The 21,660-nt window shown below is 42.6% G+C and overlaps 1 protein-coding gene across 1 annotated transcript in view; it reads left to right on the top strand.

Annotated features, from left to right (window-relative positions):
- Positions 1-21,660, top strand: part of EMB (embigin) — a 247,742-nt gene that overhangs the window by 46,530 nt on the left and 179,552 nt on the right. Inside the window, exon 3 of the mRNA XM_069627247.1 lies at positions 10,201-10,236. Coding sequence (XP_069483348.1) covers positions 10,201-10,236 — 36 coding nt within the window. The remainder of the gene's footprint in view (positions 1-10,200; positions 10,237-21,660) is intronic.

The raw sequence follows: 21,660 nt of genomic DNA, 5'->3' as shown, positions 1-21,660 counted from the left end.
GGGGCACATACCCGGGAGTATAGTTGTCCTTTGAAGTTTCCAAAACGGATTAGTCGGTTACTAGGCACTCCCTGAGGGAGAGAAGAGCTGGTAAATTTGATATACTTGATAAGTTTGTCCCTGGTATTATCTTGGCCAATGTCACCGGGGCAACAGGACTTACGTTTTAACTCTAAACGGAGCTTAAGGAAAGAACTGTTATTATCAATCTCCGGGGCAGGGCTTGTGAGGTGATTGATAAAAGACTCAATCGTGGTGAGTGTCTCAGCTCCAGAAGCTTGTGCCATAACTGATTGATCATCAGACATGGCTCCTGGTGAAAAGGAACTGAAGGATAACTTGTGAGCGTTTCCCTCCGATGGACTCACTCCTTTAATCACAGCATAAACAAAGGTAATCTGCCTCACTGGGGACCTGTTATCTGTATATGTTGGCTCATTTTTATTCTTCTTCTGCTTTGGGGCTCATTTAGGGACTCATTTACTTTTGGGTTGACTACGTAGGTGTTTACCAGCCTTAGGTATTTCACGGCGTAATCCCAGCCTCTTAGGCATGCCGCTTTATTTTCTGTATCACATACTATGATAGAGGAAAGAGCCAGATGCAGGTGCGCTTTGGGCACCCCGAAGCACACCAAGGCAGGTCAAGCCGCACTGATCACTGTGTGTACAAATCATGTTCTCACACAGTTCTCACATATTTACAGCCGCTTCTGACTCGCTAAATGAACCATTTTCAATGAATAAGGAATGTGTAGTAAGTGGGGGGAAGGTAGGAGGTTAGTAACTCCTAGATTTGTTCAGGGTGCAGCTTGCAGTCACTGGAGGTCGCTAGAGAGAACTATTGGACACCCCCTCGCCACCCCTCTAACACGTTGTTGTACCAAAGCCTGTTACAGCACTTTGTTATTTGCTAGTTCTTCAACGATCCTCGATGCTCCCCAGTGCCCCTCAGTGCTTTGGGCTGTGGTGGTCGCTCACTCAGCAGGGATAAGGGAAGCTGCTGGAAGAGCTCCATACCAGTGCCCATATCCATTTCCCTCCCGCACGGGCTAGAGGAAAGTATCACAGCACGTTTTAACTCGTTGAGCATGTCAAGCCGCACTGCCGTCATAGTCAGGGATCAACAGAGGCAGCCGCTTCAGACGTTCTAACAACTAACACCATTTTCTGTCCAGAGTGCTTCCAGTCTCACCTTTGGTAGGATTTTTCCATGAACAAAGTGTTCAGCATTTCCTTACCAGGACAATTAACTTCTCTGTCCTTTTTCTCAAAGGCAGAATCATATGTCGAGAAGCGGTGTGAGATTTTTCAGAATTGGGAGTTGCTGATAAACTGATTTAAGGAGCTTGTCTCAATAAGATAATGTCTCTGGATGCATGATGGCATTGTGTCCTTCATTCATGTGGCGCCCTGAGCTCATCTACAATTCTTATTGTTGGACTCCAAGCTTCTGTCAATACAAGGCAATGATCCAAATGTCTCAACACTTCTGCTGGAGATCTGCTGGTAGTTATCAACTATCAACCTGAAAAAGGGAGTGTTATTAGATCCACTGCAGAAAATCATCATACAGCATAAAGTACAGGCACATGTTGTTACTTTTATCCAATTTTATAGGCAATTGGAACCCTTTTATTTTAAATAAAGGAAAATCTCAATATTATGATTCCAACAGAACCATTGTGAAATTATCTCATACAAGACATGTGTATGCCCTCTATTAATTTTCAGACAGCTTAGCAGCCTCAGGACCTCGATGGTGTATGGTGTCAGATGTGTTTCCCCTACTGACACCAGTATTGGCTGTCTGTCACCCAGCTACTCTCAGCAGGGGCTGGTGTCAGGTATCTGGGGCAGACTCCTATCGTGGCCTGAGCACCTCCATCTCACAACCTATGTACTTTACCTTTGCTAGGGTGGCAGGTGGCAGTCACAGGCACCAACCAGCCAGTCATTGTAATATTGATTGGAAAATCCTGAAATTAGAAATGTGGACCATAAACCGCCACAATGACCGTGGCCATGGTGTATTTGGTAGGGCTGCCCACAGTAATGAGCACAGGAGGGAGACGGTGATCCCAATAAAACAGCACTACAAGGCCAATAGTGTTGGATTTGCAACAACTGTGGGTGTTGCTAGATAGTGTACCTGAGAGTGCTGAGGGGCGGGATCTATGGATCAATTTAACAGCAATGGCCCAATTAAGGGTGCTTCTAACATCACATAGTGGCTGGTTTCCACCAGGGTCCCACTAATATGATGTTCACTTTTAAGAGTTCTTTCTAACGAGACATAAAACATCATTGCTAATGCCAAGTCAATCTGAACAACCTTATTATTGCTCAAATTATGCATTGTTTTATCTTGGCCTCATTTGACATTTGCTTACCTAAAATATTGGTATTCGCTTGTCATTCAACGGGTACAAGCTACTTTTGTGGGGTGCAATCAAAGGCCCTGAAACAAATGAACCGAAGGGCACACTGGGAAACTGACCTGCCAGCTCTTATAACAAAACTGTCACACCAGAAATGGGCCTGTTAAGGCAGACTGTGGTGTTTTCCGCAAGTAACACAAGGTAGGGCCATGTGAAAAGGTCTACCTATCATTACAAAAGGAAAAGCAGTATTTTAATTCACAAAGGTAGAAGGCAATCAAAGGTCCCTTTCACATGGAAAACAGGATTTTTTTAAATAATTGACACCAAACCGGCTTTGCATGTGTGCTTGCAGTTTAAATGAAAAATGTACACCTGCTAACATATAAATGTCAGGGAAAAGATATGGTACATGTTGACAAAAAGTAATGTATATTGTGTTTCACATCCAAAATAGCAGCAAACATTTGAAAAGAAAAGGCCAATTTGTTTCCATGAAAAGGACCTGTAGGCCCGAGGCAGACTCAGTTGCTTGCTGTGGGACAACTGTCACACAGCAAGCAACTGGCGGTCTGGCAGGTGTCCTACTGCAGGTGTTGGATGCTACCTGCCGTAGGACGCCAGCTCGTTATAAAGGGCTTCCGTCACCCTTTTCCTTTGTTTGCCCTTCACGGGCTTTGGTGGATTTTAGACTATTTGCCTGAACTGTTAACTGTTAATTCCTAGCTCTTACTTTGTACACTACTGTAACCAAACATGAACACCCCCAACTGTACTTTGTAACTTAGCACATACGTTGTAACCAAGTAACCGCTTGTCTTAATTGTAAACCTGCTTACGTACACTTTGTAACTTAGGGCATACGTTGTAACCAAGTAACCGCTTGTCTTGATTGTAATACTGCTTACGTACACTTTCATGTAAAAAGTGCCTTAATGCCTTTGGGCTGTAGTGCGCTCTACAAATGTAAAAACAAATAAAATAAAACAAAGGACTCCTCCCACGGAAAGATTGGCTTGCATCCCATTGGTTTATAACAATAATAAAATGTGGCTTGCTGAAAGGTGTGGAAACCAACTGTCCTTTAGACTTGTCTCTAAAGGCTGCTATATGCAGGCCAACTGTTTTGGCTGATGCATGACCAGAATGTAAGAAGGAGGTGTGAAAACAGGGGCTACATTTAAGGGAGTCTAAAGCTCCAACTTCAAAGAGGCAACCAACTTCAAAGAGACTAATAAAAACACTGGCTGAGAGAGACAAATGGCTTGGTGGAAGGGACACTCAAATTTGCACATATGAAGATTCCCTTTGTTTAAACGGACTATTATCATTTAGGCATTTTCCCAGCTACCATTAGTCAGATTTTCTTTATTTATGTCATTTTTTTGATAATTTTCAGCTGATTTCGGTGATATAAAATTCTTCCACCTGGGGATTTAGGGAACTATAATGGCCAGTTAAACTATGTTCCTGGCTTATCTGAAAATGTCCCGAATTTAAGAGTTGGCGAACTAGTGAAGTGTGATAATATGAAAGTGGAGAGTAAATGACACGTTCATAGCTTTTATGCTTTCTGTGAAAATGGTGGAAAAATGCCAAATGGTCATGCAAAATGGCTGTCATTTTATTTAATTCCCCATGATTAGCTGAATCGGTAAATATATGTATTGTGGCAGTTACTAGTACCTAACAAAGTTTAGACACATAACTAGATTTATGCAAAATTTTGACATGAAAACAAAGGTTGATTGCAAAATGAAGTTGCCATATGTCTGTTCCAGACTCTTAAACCAATCCGTCGAGAGAGGTGGGAGTTGGGAGGAGAGAGAAGGGTGACTGTCCAAACCTAATTGCACGAGAACTCTTATAGGGTACTTCCCAGGATTGTAAACCTGGTGGTGTCATCACTGCTATATTAAGGGGATGAACTATGAGGAAGGGAGAGAGCTGCTGAAAAAATACCATCAGGGGTAGCTGCTAAAATGACCATCAAGAGAGCTGCTAAAAGTCAGCATCTGACAGCAACAAGGAAACACCGGAAGAGATTACAGAAATTGCATTTGGGTGGAGCTGTCTATTGGAGCTTTCTGTTGCTGGGGAGGCCTAAAATGCTGACTGGACCCTAAGGTGGAGAGCCGGGGGCTATTCTTGGGAGAGGAGTGACCCGATTCCTGCCCTAACCTTCCTGAGGGCCCTGACATGCAGCTGGCTGACCTGAATTTTAAACAGAGGTTTTCTGTGTAAGTAGAAGTGAATCCTTTGCAACCAGAAGGTGTGGGATTCTGTTGGCCTTAAATCCTTTCCCTTTATATTGAGTGGGGGGACGGGACTGTGTATATCCTTAGCCTATTAAAATAAACATATTGAATTAATTAATTCCCTTTGGCAGAACACTACAGGGTGACTTTTGTTAAAATTAGAACTTAACAAATCTTTCATCCCAGTGTGCGCTGAAAAACTAAAGCCTATAAATTAATTGGGTAATCATTTTTTTCCTGTTGACCTCGACTTCTTTAAGGAAGAGTGGAGGCGGGGTCTGAAATCCAAAATTCTTCAATCAACCTAATTGTTCTGTTAGACTTCCCCAACCCAGATAAAGTATGGGGGGTCTGCACAACAAACTTAGCACCCTGTGTTTATTTTAAAGCAAATGTGTGAAAAAATAAAATGCCTTATGCATTTGCCCAAATTAGTAAAACGAAACTGTTAAACTTTAATGCGTGCAGGACAAATGAAATTGCACAGCACTGCATTTGTAATTGCCTGTGTTCACTGACCAGAACTAATTATTTCTTGAATTGAAATTGAGATAAAGTACTGTAAGTTGTGTAATTCTCCAATTTATTTGTGTGATTTATTTGTATTACAAGAAGTTGATATTGAGCCACAAAGTAGGTGGTGGGTGTAGTTTATGTGATTTTTCTTAACATCTAATTCAAATAAATACAAATATATTTCTTGTACACCAGCCTGGTTCTTGGCTCATTGGTAGCTCAGGGGGAGGGATTCAAGGGGGGTATAAGATGAATGGTATTAGATGAATTGGAGATAGGGCTGAATAACATAATCCATTAAACATTTTGTTGTGTGACACCTTGAGTGGGGAGGGAAGGAACTCCCTGTGTTGAGGGTGGCCTCTCTATAACCCGTTACACTTTTCAATGCAACGTTTTGAGCCTGCTTTCACTTCTGATCCTATCACTCTAACACTAAACAAAGCCTTGCTTTTACCACAAACAATTCTACGTTGTCATTTTTTCTAACATGGCATATGTGTTTAAACATCTTGCCATGTTCATAAGGACGCTGCAGTCATTTGATTTCATTCATGTCTCTGTTCAGACTGAAACATGGAACACATTTAATGAGCCAGGGAGATGGGCCCGTGATTCTTTTAAGCTTGCAAGTGCCTGGCCTATATCATGTGTGTTATTACTGCAGGAAACACTAAGGATCCAGTGCATTTGTTTGTTTTCCGTACATTTTTGGAGCTTTTCAAATTAATAAAATGTCATTCTGATACCTGCTGTAGCTAAAATAAATGCTAAAGCATGCAGTATTTCTCAGAGTATGGAAACGGATACGTACAGTATACTTTTAGTTTTGGCTATAAGGTAGCGCTTCAGCACCAGTTATAAGCCAAAACAAATGTATTTGGAGTACAGCTATGGAGAAATTGTATATGAAGAAGGGCACAGTGCTTTTAGGTGTTGTTTGGTTATTTACGCAACCATTTACTACCCATGGCCATGCCGATCCCTATGGGTATTCCTACCCACTTCCTGCCCCTCCTCGCCCAAAACACAACCTCCAGGGATCTCTTTGAGCTAACTCAAGCCTTAAAATCAAACTTTGCACTCAAGGTGCCTGCCAGGATTTTTCATTTTTTTTAAAAAAAATGTTTTATTCACAATTTATAAAATGTACATTACAGATGTAGAGAGCCACCCACTCCCACCCTCCCTAACAGTATCAAAAAACATTAATACTGTTGCCGAAAATCTGCCCCAAATGTCTTATTCTCTTCAGATCCCTGAAAATGACTCTCTCCATCAGCAAAAGCTTTTCCATTTCATTCATCCAGATCAGGGGAGTTGCTAGGTCTGGAAAAGACCCAGGGCTAAGCTGATGTCGGAACTGTTGGGACTGGGGGCTAGCTAGTCTTTTGGCTGTAGCTCCCGAGATTCTATCTGGGGCTACAACCAAAAGATCAGGGGCTCTAGCCCCCTTAGCCCCCCTAGCAACGCCCCTGATCCAGATGCACTCCTCAGGGCGAGCTGTCAACTTCCAGTTTCTCAGAATTTGTTTCTTGGCCATCAGAGAACCCCTAAATAACCACTTTGTTTTGTGCACTAGTCAAACCATCGAGAAACTGATCATCTCCCAGCACCAGGGTATCAAAGTCATAATCAAATGATGTCCTCATCACCCGGTTCAATATCAAGGACAACTGCTCCCAGGAGTGTCTCCCTCTATTACATTCTCACAGCATGTGTTCTAATGTTCCGGCCCTATGAGAACATCCCCAGCACATATCCTTATCAGAGATACCATGCTTAAACAGACGTTCTGGCGTCCATTAGACTGTTCAAAATCTTAACCTGTCTCAACCTCTTCCCCAGGCTGATAGAAGACAGAAATACATTAATGCCCACAAGGAGAGACAGTGACCTAGAACTCAACCCCACCCCCATCACCAGCAATCCCACTTAACCAGAGATGATGGAACAGAGTATGGGTAACATCAAAGGCTCAACATTTTATAAAGCATCAGCACCCAACACATATGCACTGAACACATAACATCAACTTCAGCAAAAAATGAAATGACCTGGCCAAACCATAACCACACCCACCAGCCAGGTCTGAGAATCAGCAGCATTCCACAATGCCCTTCCAATCCTCCAACCAAAATACACTAGGACGGCTGCTGGGGGTAGCACCACAGTCCAAGTTGAATGGTAATGCAGAGCTATTAAATGCCTATTGCCCAGAACAAACATAATGTTGGTAAACATCAAATCAACACCTCTATCACTAGCTCCCACCCTGACCATGAAACCATCCCTGGCGACACCCCCACCCCGAAAACAAACTGCACACATATAACAAGACTCTACCAGTCCAGCCCTCATCTCGCCCCACCTGCCCCCAATTGCATGGATCACACCTGCAGAATGAACTCCTTGGCATGGGACTGCCACCACATGAGTGAACCAACCTCAGTAATAGACCATGCTGAACCCTCCCTCCACATCAGCACACCTGTGAAGCACAACATCTGGTGGCGTTATATACTGTTAAAACAAAACAGCACCCTGACTAGGCGAATCCCTTCAAACATGTATTAAACTGAGCAACCTACTGGCAAGCATTTTCCACCTCCTCACAGCCCTGTGTTCAGGTCCTCCTCGGCAAAATCCGATATTTTCGGAATAGGCATTAGCTCCAACAAAAAGTTTAAAAAAACAACAACAAAAACCAAACCCAAACTGCATAATAACACCAGTGTCAGTAAAGTGCATTGCAGGCTACCAAATTCATGCCTGGCCACATCAATATCAACATCACTCCCGGCCACTTCCGCATCCCGGCGTGTATGCGCAGCTAGATGATTTCCTCTCGTCCCATAAAAACAAAACTTTCTCACAGATCCCCATGAAGGTGGTTGTGGCCACAGACAAGCCCAACGAGGCTTCTGCCTTCAATCCCTAGCCTGACCCCCACATGCCGGATATGCGACAGCCCACTCCAACATCCTCTAGGTGGGCGGATACCAAGAGCCATGAACCCGTGCAAGCCTGCAATCCATGTGACCGTTGTATCCAATGTGCCGTTAACCAGATGTCGAAGTGGCCGGGAGCGGTTGGTCGCGGTACTCCTATACTTTTTATTTTTAAGTTTCACTGTTCCTATACTTTTATTTTAAAAAGAACCCGTTCTGGAATGGTTTAATTTTAAAGCAAAAGTGTAGGAAAAAGTTGAAGCTTGCACTTCAGTGCAATGAACGGAACATTCCCATAAACAGCAGATGTTTGTTTGGGGGTTTGGATTGTGTGTGGGAGGGTCCGCAGCAATGGGGTCTGTGGGGAGCGCGGCAGACCAGCAGGGAACATAGTTCCACTACTACTTTTTGTACACTTCGACCACTGCCGTTAACGGACAAAATCCTCCAGCGCCATCTGGCCACAATGTTAAGTAAAGCAAAAAAAACACACACAAATATTTTATAATAAAAAATATCTGCTAAGCAAGGTGAAGTGAATGCACATAACGTCAACAGTATATATCATCCATTGAGGAAGCTGCTATGTGCCCTCTAATGGTAATGCAGAGTGTAGTTCATATATCACGCCGAGCTGTCATACTCCCAAGGTATTGTTCAATTGTGTCTGAACACGAAGATGGCCCCGCTTACTCCACTTCCTCCAACCAGAGCACTGCTTCAGAGGCATCCCCAGTAGATCGTTCATCCTCAGGCAACGCCAGCTTCAGCACTGCACCTTATTCAATGACACTTGTATGCCCTTTTCCCGGACCAGTGCCTGGGCATTTTTAAAGGCCCTTTGTTTGTCCAACAAGTCTTTTGGGTAATCGGGGTAAATAGACAGTGGTTTACCCTCAATCATAATATGGCCCATTCCTCTAGCCACATTCAACATCTTCTCCTTAGACCTTACTTTAGTAAGGGCCAGAAGGACCTGCCATGACTTAGCAGCAGATGGTTTCCCTACACTATAAGCAAGTCCACATCTGGCAGGGCTAAGACATCAGGGCCCAACGCCTCTGCAGCCGTCTTCACCACATAGGAGGCCAGGCAGGTGCCTTTTTTCTTGTGCTCCTCCAGACCCACCACCACAAAGTCTAAGATCCATGTCAAGGTTTTCTCCTTCTCCTCTAAAGGTTCTGCTCTCGGGTCATTATAATCCCGGAAACTGCCAGTGATCCGCACGCCCAGATGTCGGTGTCCACTTCAAGCTTAGAAGCACGGCCATCAAGATGGGTAACTTTCTGAGTCAGATCAGAGAGGGTGCCCTTGACCTCTCCCACATCCTGTACAACTTTCAGTAATAGAGTTTAAATGTCCTGAATCCCTGGCACCTCTTTCAAGTCGGGAACCTGCTTAGGCTTCTTGGGGATGGGGCTCACTGCAGCGTCAATCTTTTTTTTGGTATTCATCAGTATCCAATCGTCTTCAGGAGTGGGGCAGGGGATGCAGGCTCAGGCTGCTGCTCCAGCGACCAGCATTGTAGAATTCTCACCTACCAGTTTTTTCAAAGTAGTCTTGAGCTTATAGTTTCACTGGTGCTCTAAATGTAATAAAAATGTCTTAACAAGGCCTGCCTGTAGCCAATTGATTTATAAGCACTGGGCATGTCCCTCAATGAAGTTCTGTTAAAAACAAGCATTAGCAAAGCCAACGGATTTGGCTTGTGTATATGTATTAGGTAGGTATTTGCTAGGCATTGCTATTGGATGTCCAGGTACGTGCACTATTTTCAAGCTGCTCCCATTAAGGGCATTGCCAAATATCTTAGTCGACAATGTGAACTACTATTCTAGTCTCTGAAAATTCCTTTTGCTGCAAATTTCCAAAGTTGAGAGTGAAGTACTCCCACCAATCGTATGTACAGTCCTATAAAATTGTTGTGATCCTTTAAGGGTTTGAAAGCATACTAATTTGTTGTTTTTACTCATTGATTCTCATGTAAATAATGATAAACCTTAATTTTGCTGTTTTATGCCAGTGCATTTGAAAATGTAATGTCCAGTCGGCGTGGCATACAAATAATTGTGTCAATCTCTCCATTCTTTTGCAGTTACGAAGATTGGAGAATCAGTTTTATTTAAAAATGGTAATGTAGAAAAATAATGTATTGCTCACTTTACTCACAATTTGACAGATCAGTTATACATTTGTGTCACAAAACTAAAACAAGTTTAAAAAAACTCATGATGTGGGAAAGTAAATGTGAATTGAGATTGTTGGTACGTTACCAATGACTGCATGAACATGTGCTTTGTACTGTCCTCTCTTTCGCTGACTCATGTAGAATGGCTTGCACCTATATTGACATTAACATGTTTATCGGGTTGCTGACAAGCCAACAAGCAGCAATGCAAGCTCGCAGGTCAGCACCACAAATATTAATAGTAGCTTCAAAATCATACTCAAGTATTTACTCAAACTCTGAGAAAACAGAGAGACTGACATCTTGCTTTACTTCAGGAGACATTTCACCCGCCATTCAGGGTGCCTGGCTGGGCTCTTTAAACCTGGGTGAAATGTTTCTGGCAAACTACAAATCATTAGAATGTTCACCAATTTAGCCGGTCTGAACTCTTTGGCACTTGGTTGAGGATAGGTCTGGGGGAGTGCAACCACCCAGTGTACATAGAGCACGTGCAACAAGCCGCCTTGTTCTGGCTAGAAAAGAGAGGAGTTGGATTAGTTCGGTAATGATTAAGGAATTCTAGGGGGTCCTGTAAGTTTGCCACGTCTGAATATGGGATTCAGTCCGATTTGCAAGGTGGAAGGAAGTATGCACAGGAGTCTTCTGTTTATGGCTACAAATTCAAGTAAATGGGATATTAAGGGTCTTGGTTATTGTAAAGCAGTGTTCTTCAAACCTTTTTGGCCTGGGCCCCCGAGCAAAATGTGGGCAGGCCAGGCCAGCCGCCAAAAAATGACAAATGGACAGTAAGTCTAAATGGCTATGAACTATTGCACGCCGTCACCGCACCCTTCTCCCATTATAGTGCCTGGGCTCCCCCACTTGCTCCCATCACAGTCTCTGGGCTCTCTCCTCCCACTCTAACCCAGTCCCTGGGCTCTCCTCACCCCACCACAGACCCTGGCCTCCCCCCCACCCTGCTCCCACCAATGCCCCTGTGATCTCCCAACCCTGCTGCCACCACTATGTCATGGCTCCCCCCACCTTGCTCCCACCACAGTCCCTGGGCTTGCCCCACGCGCTCCCTCCACAGTCCCTGGGCCAGTGGTGGCTGGTGAATTATTTAAGTGATGGGGCATAACGGCAACCGAGCATAGCGAGGGAGCCGGAGCCAATCAAGGGGGATCAGAGGGGTTCTCCCCCAGGATTCTTTTTAAAATAATGGGTTTAAATGTTTTAAGATACTTTTAAAAAACATTGGGTAAAAAGCCAAACAGTTTGCAATTGACACTGGGGGGCATAGTGGGCAGGCATGGTATTGTTTACTGCACATATCTACTAGATGCCCAGTAAAAAAAAAAAAGAAAACACCCTGTCCCCTGCGCTCCACAGTGGCACAGAAGGAGAGTTGATTTTGGCAGGTGGGTAGGGGGATTGAGCAACAAAGGGGCATGTTTAACCAACATCAGCTCCAGGGACCAACACAAACATACACACCCACACAGCATTCACACAGCTAGCACTCTATCATTCACACAATCACCCATCATCATACACTCACTCATAACGCAAGCAGGCATGCATACATAAATAAATAAAAAATAAATGAACATGAACTTACTTTCTGCCCCGGTCCTGAAGTCCCCCCTCCCCAGCGCTCCAGCTCCTGCATCATGAACAGGAATTGGGAAGCAAAAGCTTGTGTGGGTGCTGATATTCCATGCTCCAGTCTGCCATGACTGTGTGTGCGAGGAGATGCAGGAGCTCTCCCTCACACAACAGACATGCAGTTCCCCAGTCAGCATTTTCAGTGAGCTATGCAAGGCTGACAATGCAAAGCGCCCCAAGCCTTGCGTGGCTCATTGAGCATGTGCGGCTGGGGAATTGAACTTTCAAATCAAAACAGTGTTTCCCATTGACAGTTCAGCCAGCCCAGGAGCACTCCCTCAGCTGGAAAAAGCAGCTGAGGGAGCGCTCAGTGTTCAGTGGGCTGGCTCCTCGGTTCCTCCATAATGGGTGAGGGGGCCACTGAGTCAACGCCCCCTCACCCATTATGGATGAGCCGCACCTGCCCGGGGCTCCCTAAAGCCCCGCTTTTTCTTTCCTCACCACAGTTTGAATACCTCTGCACTACAAACTGGCAGCCTCAGAATTACACAGGAATCTCCACCAGCCCCGACTTATTGAAGCCCTCATGGAGGAATCAGAAAGCAGCTGGAGGTGTCAATGAACCTCAAAGAACATCCGAATCTTGATTCCTGCATGTGCACCAGCAGCACAAAGCCCAGGCAGCCTTCAGTCGTGGGCATGTACCAGAGGGAAATCTACTAAAACATTAATATGTAGTCCCCAATAGGCAGTGAAAGTCTGGGGAAGCAAAATGCCCCAGGCCTTGCATGGTTCCTTGGGAATGTGTGAGCAGGGGATATTCAAAAGAACAGCTCGGCACAACAATGTCTAAGGAGCGTTTCCCTCAACTGCTCCATGCAGCTAAGGAGGCACAAAGCTTTCATCACTGAGCCTGCTTGCCCTCCTTCAGTTCCTCCAAATCTGACAGTAAGGCACCACCTTATCAATCATTGTGAATGAGCCACCCATGGCTAGTGGTGCAGCACACATGAGATGTGATCATATTTTCGGGTAATGCTAAAGGTACAAGCAAACACATTGGCTGTCATAAAGAGCAAATCCAACAAAGGAGAACAAGTTGAACCTGTGCTAGCTAATTCTATTTATCTGGTCCAGGTCTTCAGCCCGGTCATCTCAGGAGTCCACAGGATTCGCCACCGACTTTGACTTCATGAGACTCCTTCAGACAGGAAGCAGGATTCAGTGGGAGGTGTCAATTAAAGTTGGCACTGGGCCAGCTAGGTCCTCTCTTCAGGCTGGGCCCTAAAAGACAGCTAAGAATTTAGGAGAAAGCTCTAACTGCTAGTAGGCCTCATCATTGTGGGGCTTAACACATCCTGGTTTATGGTGTTGACTCACGACTACACGGCAGCAGGTGGGTTGACACACCTAGAGGTGAAACAAGAAAAAAACTATACTGTTTGAACCAGATTTAATTCAAAGCTGGCTGGAACCATCAAGGCCTTAATACATGGGAGACAACTCTTCTATATTTATTTTATAGTACAGAATATGATCGACATTACAGTTACAATCCAACTAATATTGAAAGTACTCAACCCCACATAAACTGTGGCAGCAACTGAATGGTGTTTCATCTACTTTTTTACTGTAGTACCTGATTTCTTCCTGAAGATAAGGTAAGGGGCACAGATCAGGAAAGCCTCGAGAGAGAGTAGGGGGGGTATCATTAGCCATTCACCCTCTGCACTTCCTGAAAGCATATTATATGTCTATAAATCCCCACAATCATCCCATACTTCATGGTATGTGTCCATTTCACCCCACAGAAACCCAAACGTTTGAGATTATTGGATGGAGGTGGGGGAGCCCTTAATCTGATACAGTAATTGGAAGATAGCAATATTTGATGTAGTATAGTCCTGAAGAAATTGGTGAAAACTGGATTATGAACAGCCGAAACCGGTCGACCTTTCGTTTTAGTGAACTACTGGGATATAGCTCACTGAGGGCGTGTACCCTAGTTCATTGGATATGTTTTGTGTTTTTATTTGCCCTAATCCTTTAGGCATTTTAAAGTTACAGATGAGGAGGAGAAATAACATTTAGAGGCTCCCCGCATGTTTGAACTCTGCAAGATATGCAGTAGTCTTTTAATGGTACACAAAAGGAAGAAGGTTATGGTCGTGTGCACATGCAAATAATGGGGAATGTATATACACCGGAGAGCATTATCAATGAATATATGATTGATATATAGAGGGTCAGCCCCTGCTCTGCAGGTGAAGGTACCATAGATAGAGTGAATTAGCTTTTCTGCAGGGAAAGACAGCCAATAACAGGCATTCGAATTGCATTAAAAATAAATAAATACATAAATACGGTTCTCCCGTGTTGTGATGTGTGTATATGAGCATTGGTGAGAACCTGCTTGCTCACTAGGATGGCCTCACTAGGTGTATGTTGATGGCTAGGATCTATATAACAGCAAATGCACTTAACTTGCTAAAGCGTGGTTGTATTGGTGCATGAAGGAAACCAATGCACAACTTTCTAGCATGTTTTCCATGGATCTAAAGTGCAACTACCCATGGGATATCAATATAGGCCAATCATGGCACAATCAATTTGAAATTGAATTAGAATTTGGAAATTAATCTTTCGGAATGATTTTAGGATACTGAGGATGTAAACTTATAAGTTATTTCAGGTTGTATTTATGTATTCATTTATAGCGGAGCACATGCAGTCTTGCTTACAAGAGGATCGGTGGGAGTAGGAACAGAAGAAAAGTTTCTCCGAATATAGTGAAGAAAAGGAGAGGACAGGTTTAAGGCATGGGGAAATACAGAGCAACAAACTTTCATGGCATGATATTTGAACAGATTCCAGGTTCCTTTGCACAGGGTCCTCGTAGTTCTCTGTCAACCCACTTCAGCACCTCCTGATTTAAATATGATGTAAAATGTCGAGTGCCTCCATTACTCCATATTGAAAGGAGATAGAACTCCCTTCAATGTCGCATTCAGATACATTTTTATAAATATTAACTCCTCTATCAAATAAAGTGTATACAAAACAATGTATTCATTTATCTATGTTTTCTTTACTATTTTAATTTTCTTTAGCATTTCCAGTAAGAACAATATTTACCAACCTAAAGTCTGCAGTAGAACCTATTTACATTAAGTAATGCAGAATACATGGAACAGTCTGGCAGATTTGTTACAGTCTATTGTGACCCTCAATTTAATATAATACATGGGATAGCAGCTTTAACAGTATACGCACTATGGGGACCAGATGTAACACATCGTAGACCTCATTTAGAAGAACAGGTTCTCCTCCTATATTGAGAACAAGTAGTGCCCACATTTGTGAGAGCCACGAATCGTGTAACCAGCATCTGGCTTGCAGAAGGCGCTTAACGTTTAGAGGTGTGCTTCTGAAGGTTTGTAGGCACTCTATGTAGATAAGCGAGGGAGCTATCTTGTCTTCTGTACAATAAGGCTTAGTTATCCCATCAAACCTATGGCTGGAAATGGTTGTCTGAGAATAGAATAAGCTCAAGCTACTGTCACTTTGATGGACACAACGGGCATCAGTAAATCAATTGCAAGGGGTATGTTTGTGAGTGGGAGCCAGCACACTTCTTCCCTCAGCTGTGATTCATGTGCCTGTAAACATATTCTCGGCTGTGTTCGTCCAGTATAAAGATGAATGAATATTATTTCTTTATTTGTTTGTATTTAGTTCATAATTCACCTTTTACAAAATCAATAAATTCACAAATTCATTCTGAAAACACTTCAATTCATGCAACCATGCAAAACAATCGTACATTAAAATTATTACAAAAGAAAAAAAATGGATACATAAAAGTACACAATAACACATAAAAAGTATTTGAACTAACGCCAGATATTCCACTATCAACCCATTATATCTATTACTGTGTTTATATAGATACAAGCATTTCAGCATCTTATACAATTCCATTACGGGAATCACAACAGTTGAGTAAAGATCCCCAGTTTTCTTCCAATGTCCAGGATGTCAAAAGGAACCTTTAATGAGTATTCCCTAGTTGCTTTTCCACATGGACACCAAACTTTGTACAGTGCAATATGAGTTGCCTCCGATTCGGTATTTAGACAATAGGTCCAAAATTCAAGAGTTTTAATCGAGTTATAAACGTGTGTAAAATGTCCCAGAGTGATCATATAAATGTGTCCCAATTTGGGGCATTCAGTGAACAAATGCCTGGGCGTTTCTAGGCACTCTACTATTTCACAGATTCTGCAAAATCTACAATCTTTTTGTATTTGCCATTGACCACCCCAAATGGATCTCACAGGGAGTTGGCGCATGTGTAGGAATAATCTAAACCTTCGCACTTCAGGGTCAGGGCAGCGAAGAAGGTAGCATTGTGGTTTCATGAATTTATGGCTTGTACTAACAGTTGAGCCACAACTCTGCAGTTTCTGTAAATAGTCATAGTTCTTAACCCAGTCCGACTTGTTCAGCCGGCGACAAAAAGCACCTTTTAATGTTTTAAAACTGGAACAACGCTGGAAATTAGGTAACCAACCAAGATTAAGATTAAGTTTTTTTAACAGTTTAATAAACCCACATTCTTTTCTGGTGCCATGTATTAAACAATAGTTGGCTCACAAATTTCCAATCAATGGACATGTCGGGGAAGTTTTAGATTTCAGGAAAAGGTCCCCCTTTGCTTAACTGCTAATGGGTTTAAAGACAAAAGACCCAGTTCTAATTGTATGTACTCGATGGAGGTTGAGGAGGGAGTCATAGTATGCATCACCGAAAGTACCCCTGTAAAGGTTTTAACCAGTCCAAGTCATTTAACTCAAGTGCCTCCAGGCCATGTAGCACTACCGGGCAAAACTATTGCTTGTACAAGTTGAGAATACCTCCTAAGTAAAATCCTGCATGAAGGTATACAAACCTTTGCACCATTCGTGCCATATGTTTAGCTTTTTGCCTCTTTAGAGTAATCAATTTGCGATAGCCCTTGGATACTGATATTTCATCTCCAAGATACTTATAATTCTGGGCATATTCTGTTCAGCCCAAAGCCGTGGTCAAAGGCTGTTTCTTGATATGATGGACACTGATAAGCATAGAATTTAATTTTGTTAAATTATTAGCTAGCCCGTTTTTGTCAGCATTGCTAGCTAGAGCGGACAACATAGCTTTCATACCCGAATATATATGATCACATAGCACCAAGTCATCCGCATAGAGCATGGCTGCAATCGTACATTTACTAATTTTAGGGAGACATTTAGCATATGTCATCATCTTCAATGGACGATCAGCAATATAGATGTTGAATAACAGGGCCGCAAGCATGCATCCTGGTTTCACCCCTCTCTCTATGTGGATATTTTAGGAAAGAAGCCCATTGCCACTCAATTGTATCTGTGATGTAGTTCCAGTATGTAATGCCACTAGTATCTGAAGGATCCACTAATTGCAGCCAAGAGCTTGGAGCTTTCTCCATAGCAGCCCACGCTTGACTTGATCAAAAGCTGCTTGGAAATCTATAATAGTTATACACACCGATGGACTACCCTTCAATTTTGCCTTGGCCATAACCGCGTCTAGCAATCAAATATTCTGAGTATTGCTAGAACCTTTTCGAAAGCATGTCTGGAGTGGGTGTAGAATATCATGTTCTGTGACCCAGGCTTGCAGATGGGCTAACGCGCATCCTGCGAAAACCTTTCCCGTAGTACCAAAAAGGTATAACAAGCGATAATTCTCTGGTTGTAACCGGTCCCACTTTTAAACACTGGAATATATATCACTTTAATCCATGATTCAGGAATACACCTGTCCCTACATATTTTTTTGAATAGGTCACATAAAATGATGGCCCATACTTCCGGGTTACTCTTGAATACTGCAAAGGAAAGGCCATTGGGTCCTGGTGCTCGGGAATTATTTAATTTAGTTAGGTGGGCTATCATATCTGCTATTTCAAAGGAATTTCATTTGTGTCATCTTTCTTCATCTTGGCTCCAATAAAGGAGCTCCACACATTTTCAGTAACCGGATTAATTATTGAACTCTTAATGGGGGGCCTGGCCAAATTTAAGATGCGCCATAACTTTTTGGTGTCTTTATTATTGAGGGCTTTTAACATTTTTTGCCAGTTAGCCATCATACTAAGACATTTTCTTTGTTTGAGCCGATTATTATAGATATTTTTTTAGTCTACGTATTTCGGCATGAGTGTCAATACTTGGCCCACCTTCCTTTTTCATCTAGCGGATTCCCAAACTCAACAAGTGCTTCGTTCTTTGAATTTCTATATCGTATGGGCGTACCTGTCTTTTGATTGGCAATACGACAATATTCTTTCTAGTTTTTGCATTTTCACTCACTATCCTGGTTAACCACGCTTTAATCTCATCTCCAGTATGTAGACTGATGCAATCATCAAGAGTGGTAATCACCTTCTTGCTTATGTTTTTAATGTTCCGATCGGACCAAATCACCCGGTTACCTGCTTGGTTTGGCTCCAGGCTACTTACAGCATATATTCGTTCACCTATCAAGTTTGGATCCAAACGCAAGCATAAAGTGGCATGAACACTACATTCTTATTAATAGCTAGATTTTTGATGCTGTTAATTAGAGAAGAGTTTGCGCATAAGCAATCTAGTTTGCCTTTAACGTTAACCGAGTTCTCTGTTGAGTATTAATGAAGGATGCATTCAATGCAGACAGCAATCCTGACAATGCCTTTATCCACGAAATGCATTGCTGTGTGTTGTGACAGGAAGATGACTGCATATGGCTAGAAGTGCTGGAGAAATGTTGATAATACTTACAAAGTGCACGTGCTTTGCGACTCTGCTATCCACGCAGTGTGTTGTGCTTGAAAAGTGTCCATAGTGCTCTCTGCTTCAGAGGGTCACCCCATGAGCTAAAGTTCATGACTTTGGCCTTTAACACTTTGGAAGGTTGCCTAGTTCCAGAAAATGTGCTTTGTCTTTCGTTCTTGTTTTTAATAGAGCACTTTTGCTGGCTGGATCTGCTTTATGCCCCTTCCTAAAGCACTTTGAGAAAAAGATCAGGCGTGGGGTGGGGCAGTAACATTGCTTTAAGCATGGTCACACGGCCCCATCTGCCATATGTGTTTTTCACAAAAAGGGTACGTGGCCTCAAAGGAACCCTTGCTTTTTGCTCAATAAATGAGCCTCATGCACCTCAACTGAAGATCATTGCGAAGAACGATATAATGTTAAAAGTCTACACATCCAATCGGTTTAATTAAAAAACATATATTCCAAATATTGACTCAAAGGTGTATAATCTGGTGATGCAAAAAGAAATTCAAGCACAAAGATAGAGATAGGACTCTTACCACTCACAAGACGAGAGTTGGGGAAGTCAGCACAACATTGGGCAGATAGATGGAGCAGCCAGTAAATGATATGCTCTTCTGACTTACCTTGGGCATGTCCATGCAATTGGATCACTAGGCAATTTGGTTCCATGCGGCTAATGTCATGGAGAACCTCGGTTGTCAGGTCTACTCATTGCTGCAGCTGAATATGGCTACCGCTCTACTTTACTGTGTGGAAATTCACCGCATTAGGAATCTGAAATCGAAGCATGAGGTAAACATAAAGAAATGTACTGTCCTCGGTCACAAAGCCGCCCTCTTCACTTTGTTTCATACAGATGCATGCCTGTGTCAAATAATGACCGTATGTAGGTGACCTCATCAGTTTATTTTGTCTTTTAAGACTTGAAATTATAATAGTAAAAGTAGAAGCAGATGCAAGACTGCGTTATGGGTCCAGCTGAATTAGCAGTCTTAATATCTATACACAGAATTACACTTACCACCAGTGGTAACTGTTGGGTCTCTACATGATTAAGAGTTTTGGATAGGCCCCCTAGGACTTCATAGGTGAATGGAGGAATGACCGCCATTGGAAATAACACTGCAGGTAAAGGATCCCTTTCATTAGAGGAAATGCCTCCATGCATATGTTGGAGGTATTGCCTCCCTATGGGGTTGCAACTCATAATTAGGTGTGCTGAAAAACAAGAGGTAATTCAATTACCTCCTTTGTATGCATAGTGATATGACACCAGGTTCCTCATGTAGAGTTTGGACGGAATTGAAAAGTAGGTAGTTCTACTTTCTTTTTTTTAAATGTACCCCCAAACGTTTACTGAAGACCCTATTCGCATATCTCTATGCTGTATCAGCGCCACAATGCCTCCTGGCTGATGCACGCTTTATAAATACTAAATCATAATTAAATAAATGTTACTTGTACTCTTCCACTGAAAATGGAAAAATACATCTTCAATCGTACTCTTTTGATGTAATTTGTTTCCATAATTATTAAAGAAATGATGCAGTGTCAGGTTGGTTTATTTTTAATTGTGTACTAAATAGCAAGTCAGCACTGCAACACAGATCATATTTGTTGTCCCAGTCTGACCCTGAACATACAGGCATGCAATGTGAGGGGTAATGGACAACTCTGACATTTTGTAAAGTAAATTGTCTATTGTGTCTTACACCAAACTGGTGTGTGTTGTAATGGGTTGTCCCTTGAACGGCTGCACCAAAACAGGTGCCAACGCTGCAAAGATTGAACGTGCACTTTATGACATGCACAGATAATGCTTGCTAGAAGTAATGGTATGAAGAGGCTCATGTGACAGACTTCTCGGTCTTCACACTCATAAACGACTCCGCACAGAGCACAGACATAGGTTTGTAATTACTGCAGCATCAGCCCCTTAAGCAAGAGGGCAAAGGTGATGCACGTACACAACACCTCTCCTTCTGTTTTACTAACTGCAGGTTCAAAGGTGAGGCTCCTGCAGATGGCAGAAATATCCAAAATGTCACGTTTTTACCTTTGGTGTATCCGCGAGCTGTTTCTTTATTCTAAAAACAACCCTAGTGCACGCAGGTGAAACACATGAGTCATGTGATTCATACATATGCACAGGGGCGTTGCTAGGGGGGGCTAAGGGGGCTATAGTCCCTGATCTTTTGCTTGTAGCCCCGGAAAGAATCTCAGGAGCTACAGCCAAAAGACTAGCTAACAGTTCCGACATCAGCGTAGCCCCAGGTCTTTTCCAGACCTAGCAACTCCCCTGCATATGCACAACAAATACTTAATGCAGAAACATCTTTTTCTAGAGAAACTGGAATACGTTTGGAGTTGTGGGGTGCACATATTCCAAATCAGGGCAATCCAGCTAGAGGGCGTGTTCTGATTTAAGTGGGTGCCACAATTATATGTTCAATACATTGATGGATTGCTTGGAATGGAAGTATAACGCAGCATCCTGATCAGTAAGATAACTCAATAGTCAATGTGGCTGCATTTGAAGACTTATCAATTTACCAACATGGACCTTCTGTGCTGGCTACAATGAGTACCGTTGAAGCATAGACAAGTTAAACATCACGTTCTCATATATACATTTGACCTTCTGTGCTGGCTAAAATGAGTACCGTTGAAGCATAGACAAGTTAAAAATCACGTTCTTATATATCCATTTGAAACGCAATCACATTAAAAGTAAGCATAATTCTATGTCAAGACCTTTAACTTCTTTAAAACTACATTACAACAGCTTTCAAATACTTAGACACATTTTTTTTAAACAAACTTCCAAACACTTTTCTAACAAAATGTGTTCTCTTTTAAAACGAAACAAGAAACTATTTCAGGAAAGTCTCTCTTTCCTTTGAGTCCTTTCCTACCCTATTTTCTTTTTTTT

Source organism: Ambystoma mexicanum, chromosome 6p (genome assembly GCF_040938575.1).
Source record: "Ambystoma mexicanum isolate Mex_15411 chromosome 6p, UKY_AmexF1_1, whole genome shotgun sequence".
Lineage (NCBI taxonomy): Eukaryota > Metazoa > Chordata > Amphibia > Caudata > Ambystomatidae > Ambystoma > Ambystoma mexicanum.
Note: the sequence above shows the minus strand (reverse complement) of the source record. Positions and strands in the feature narration are given on the sequence as shown.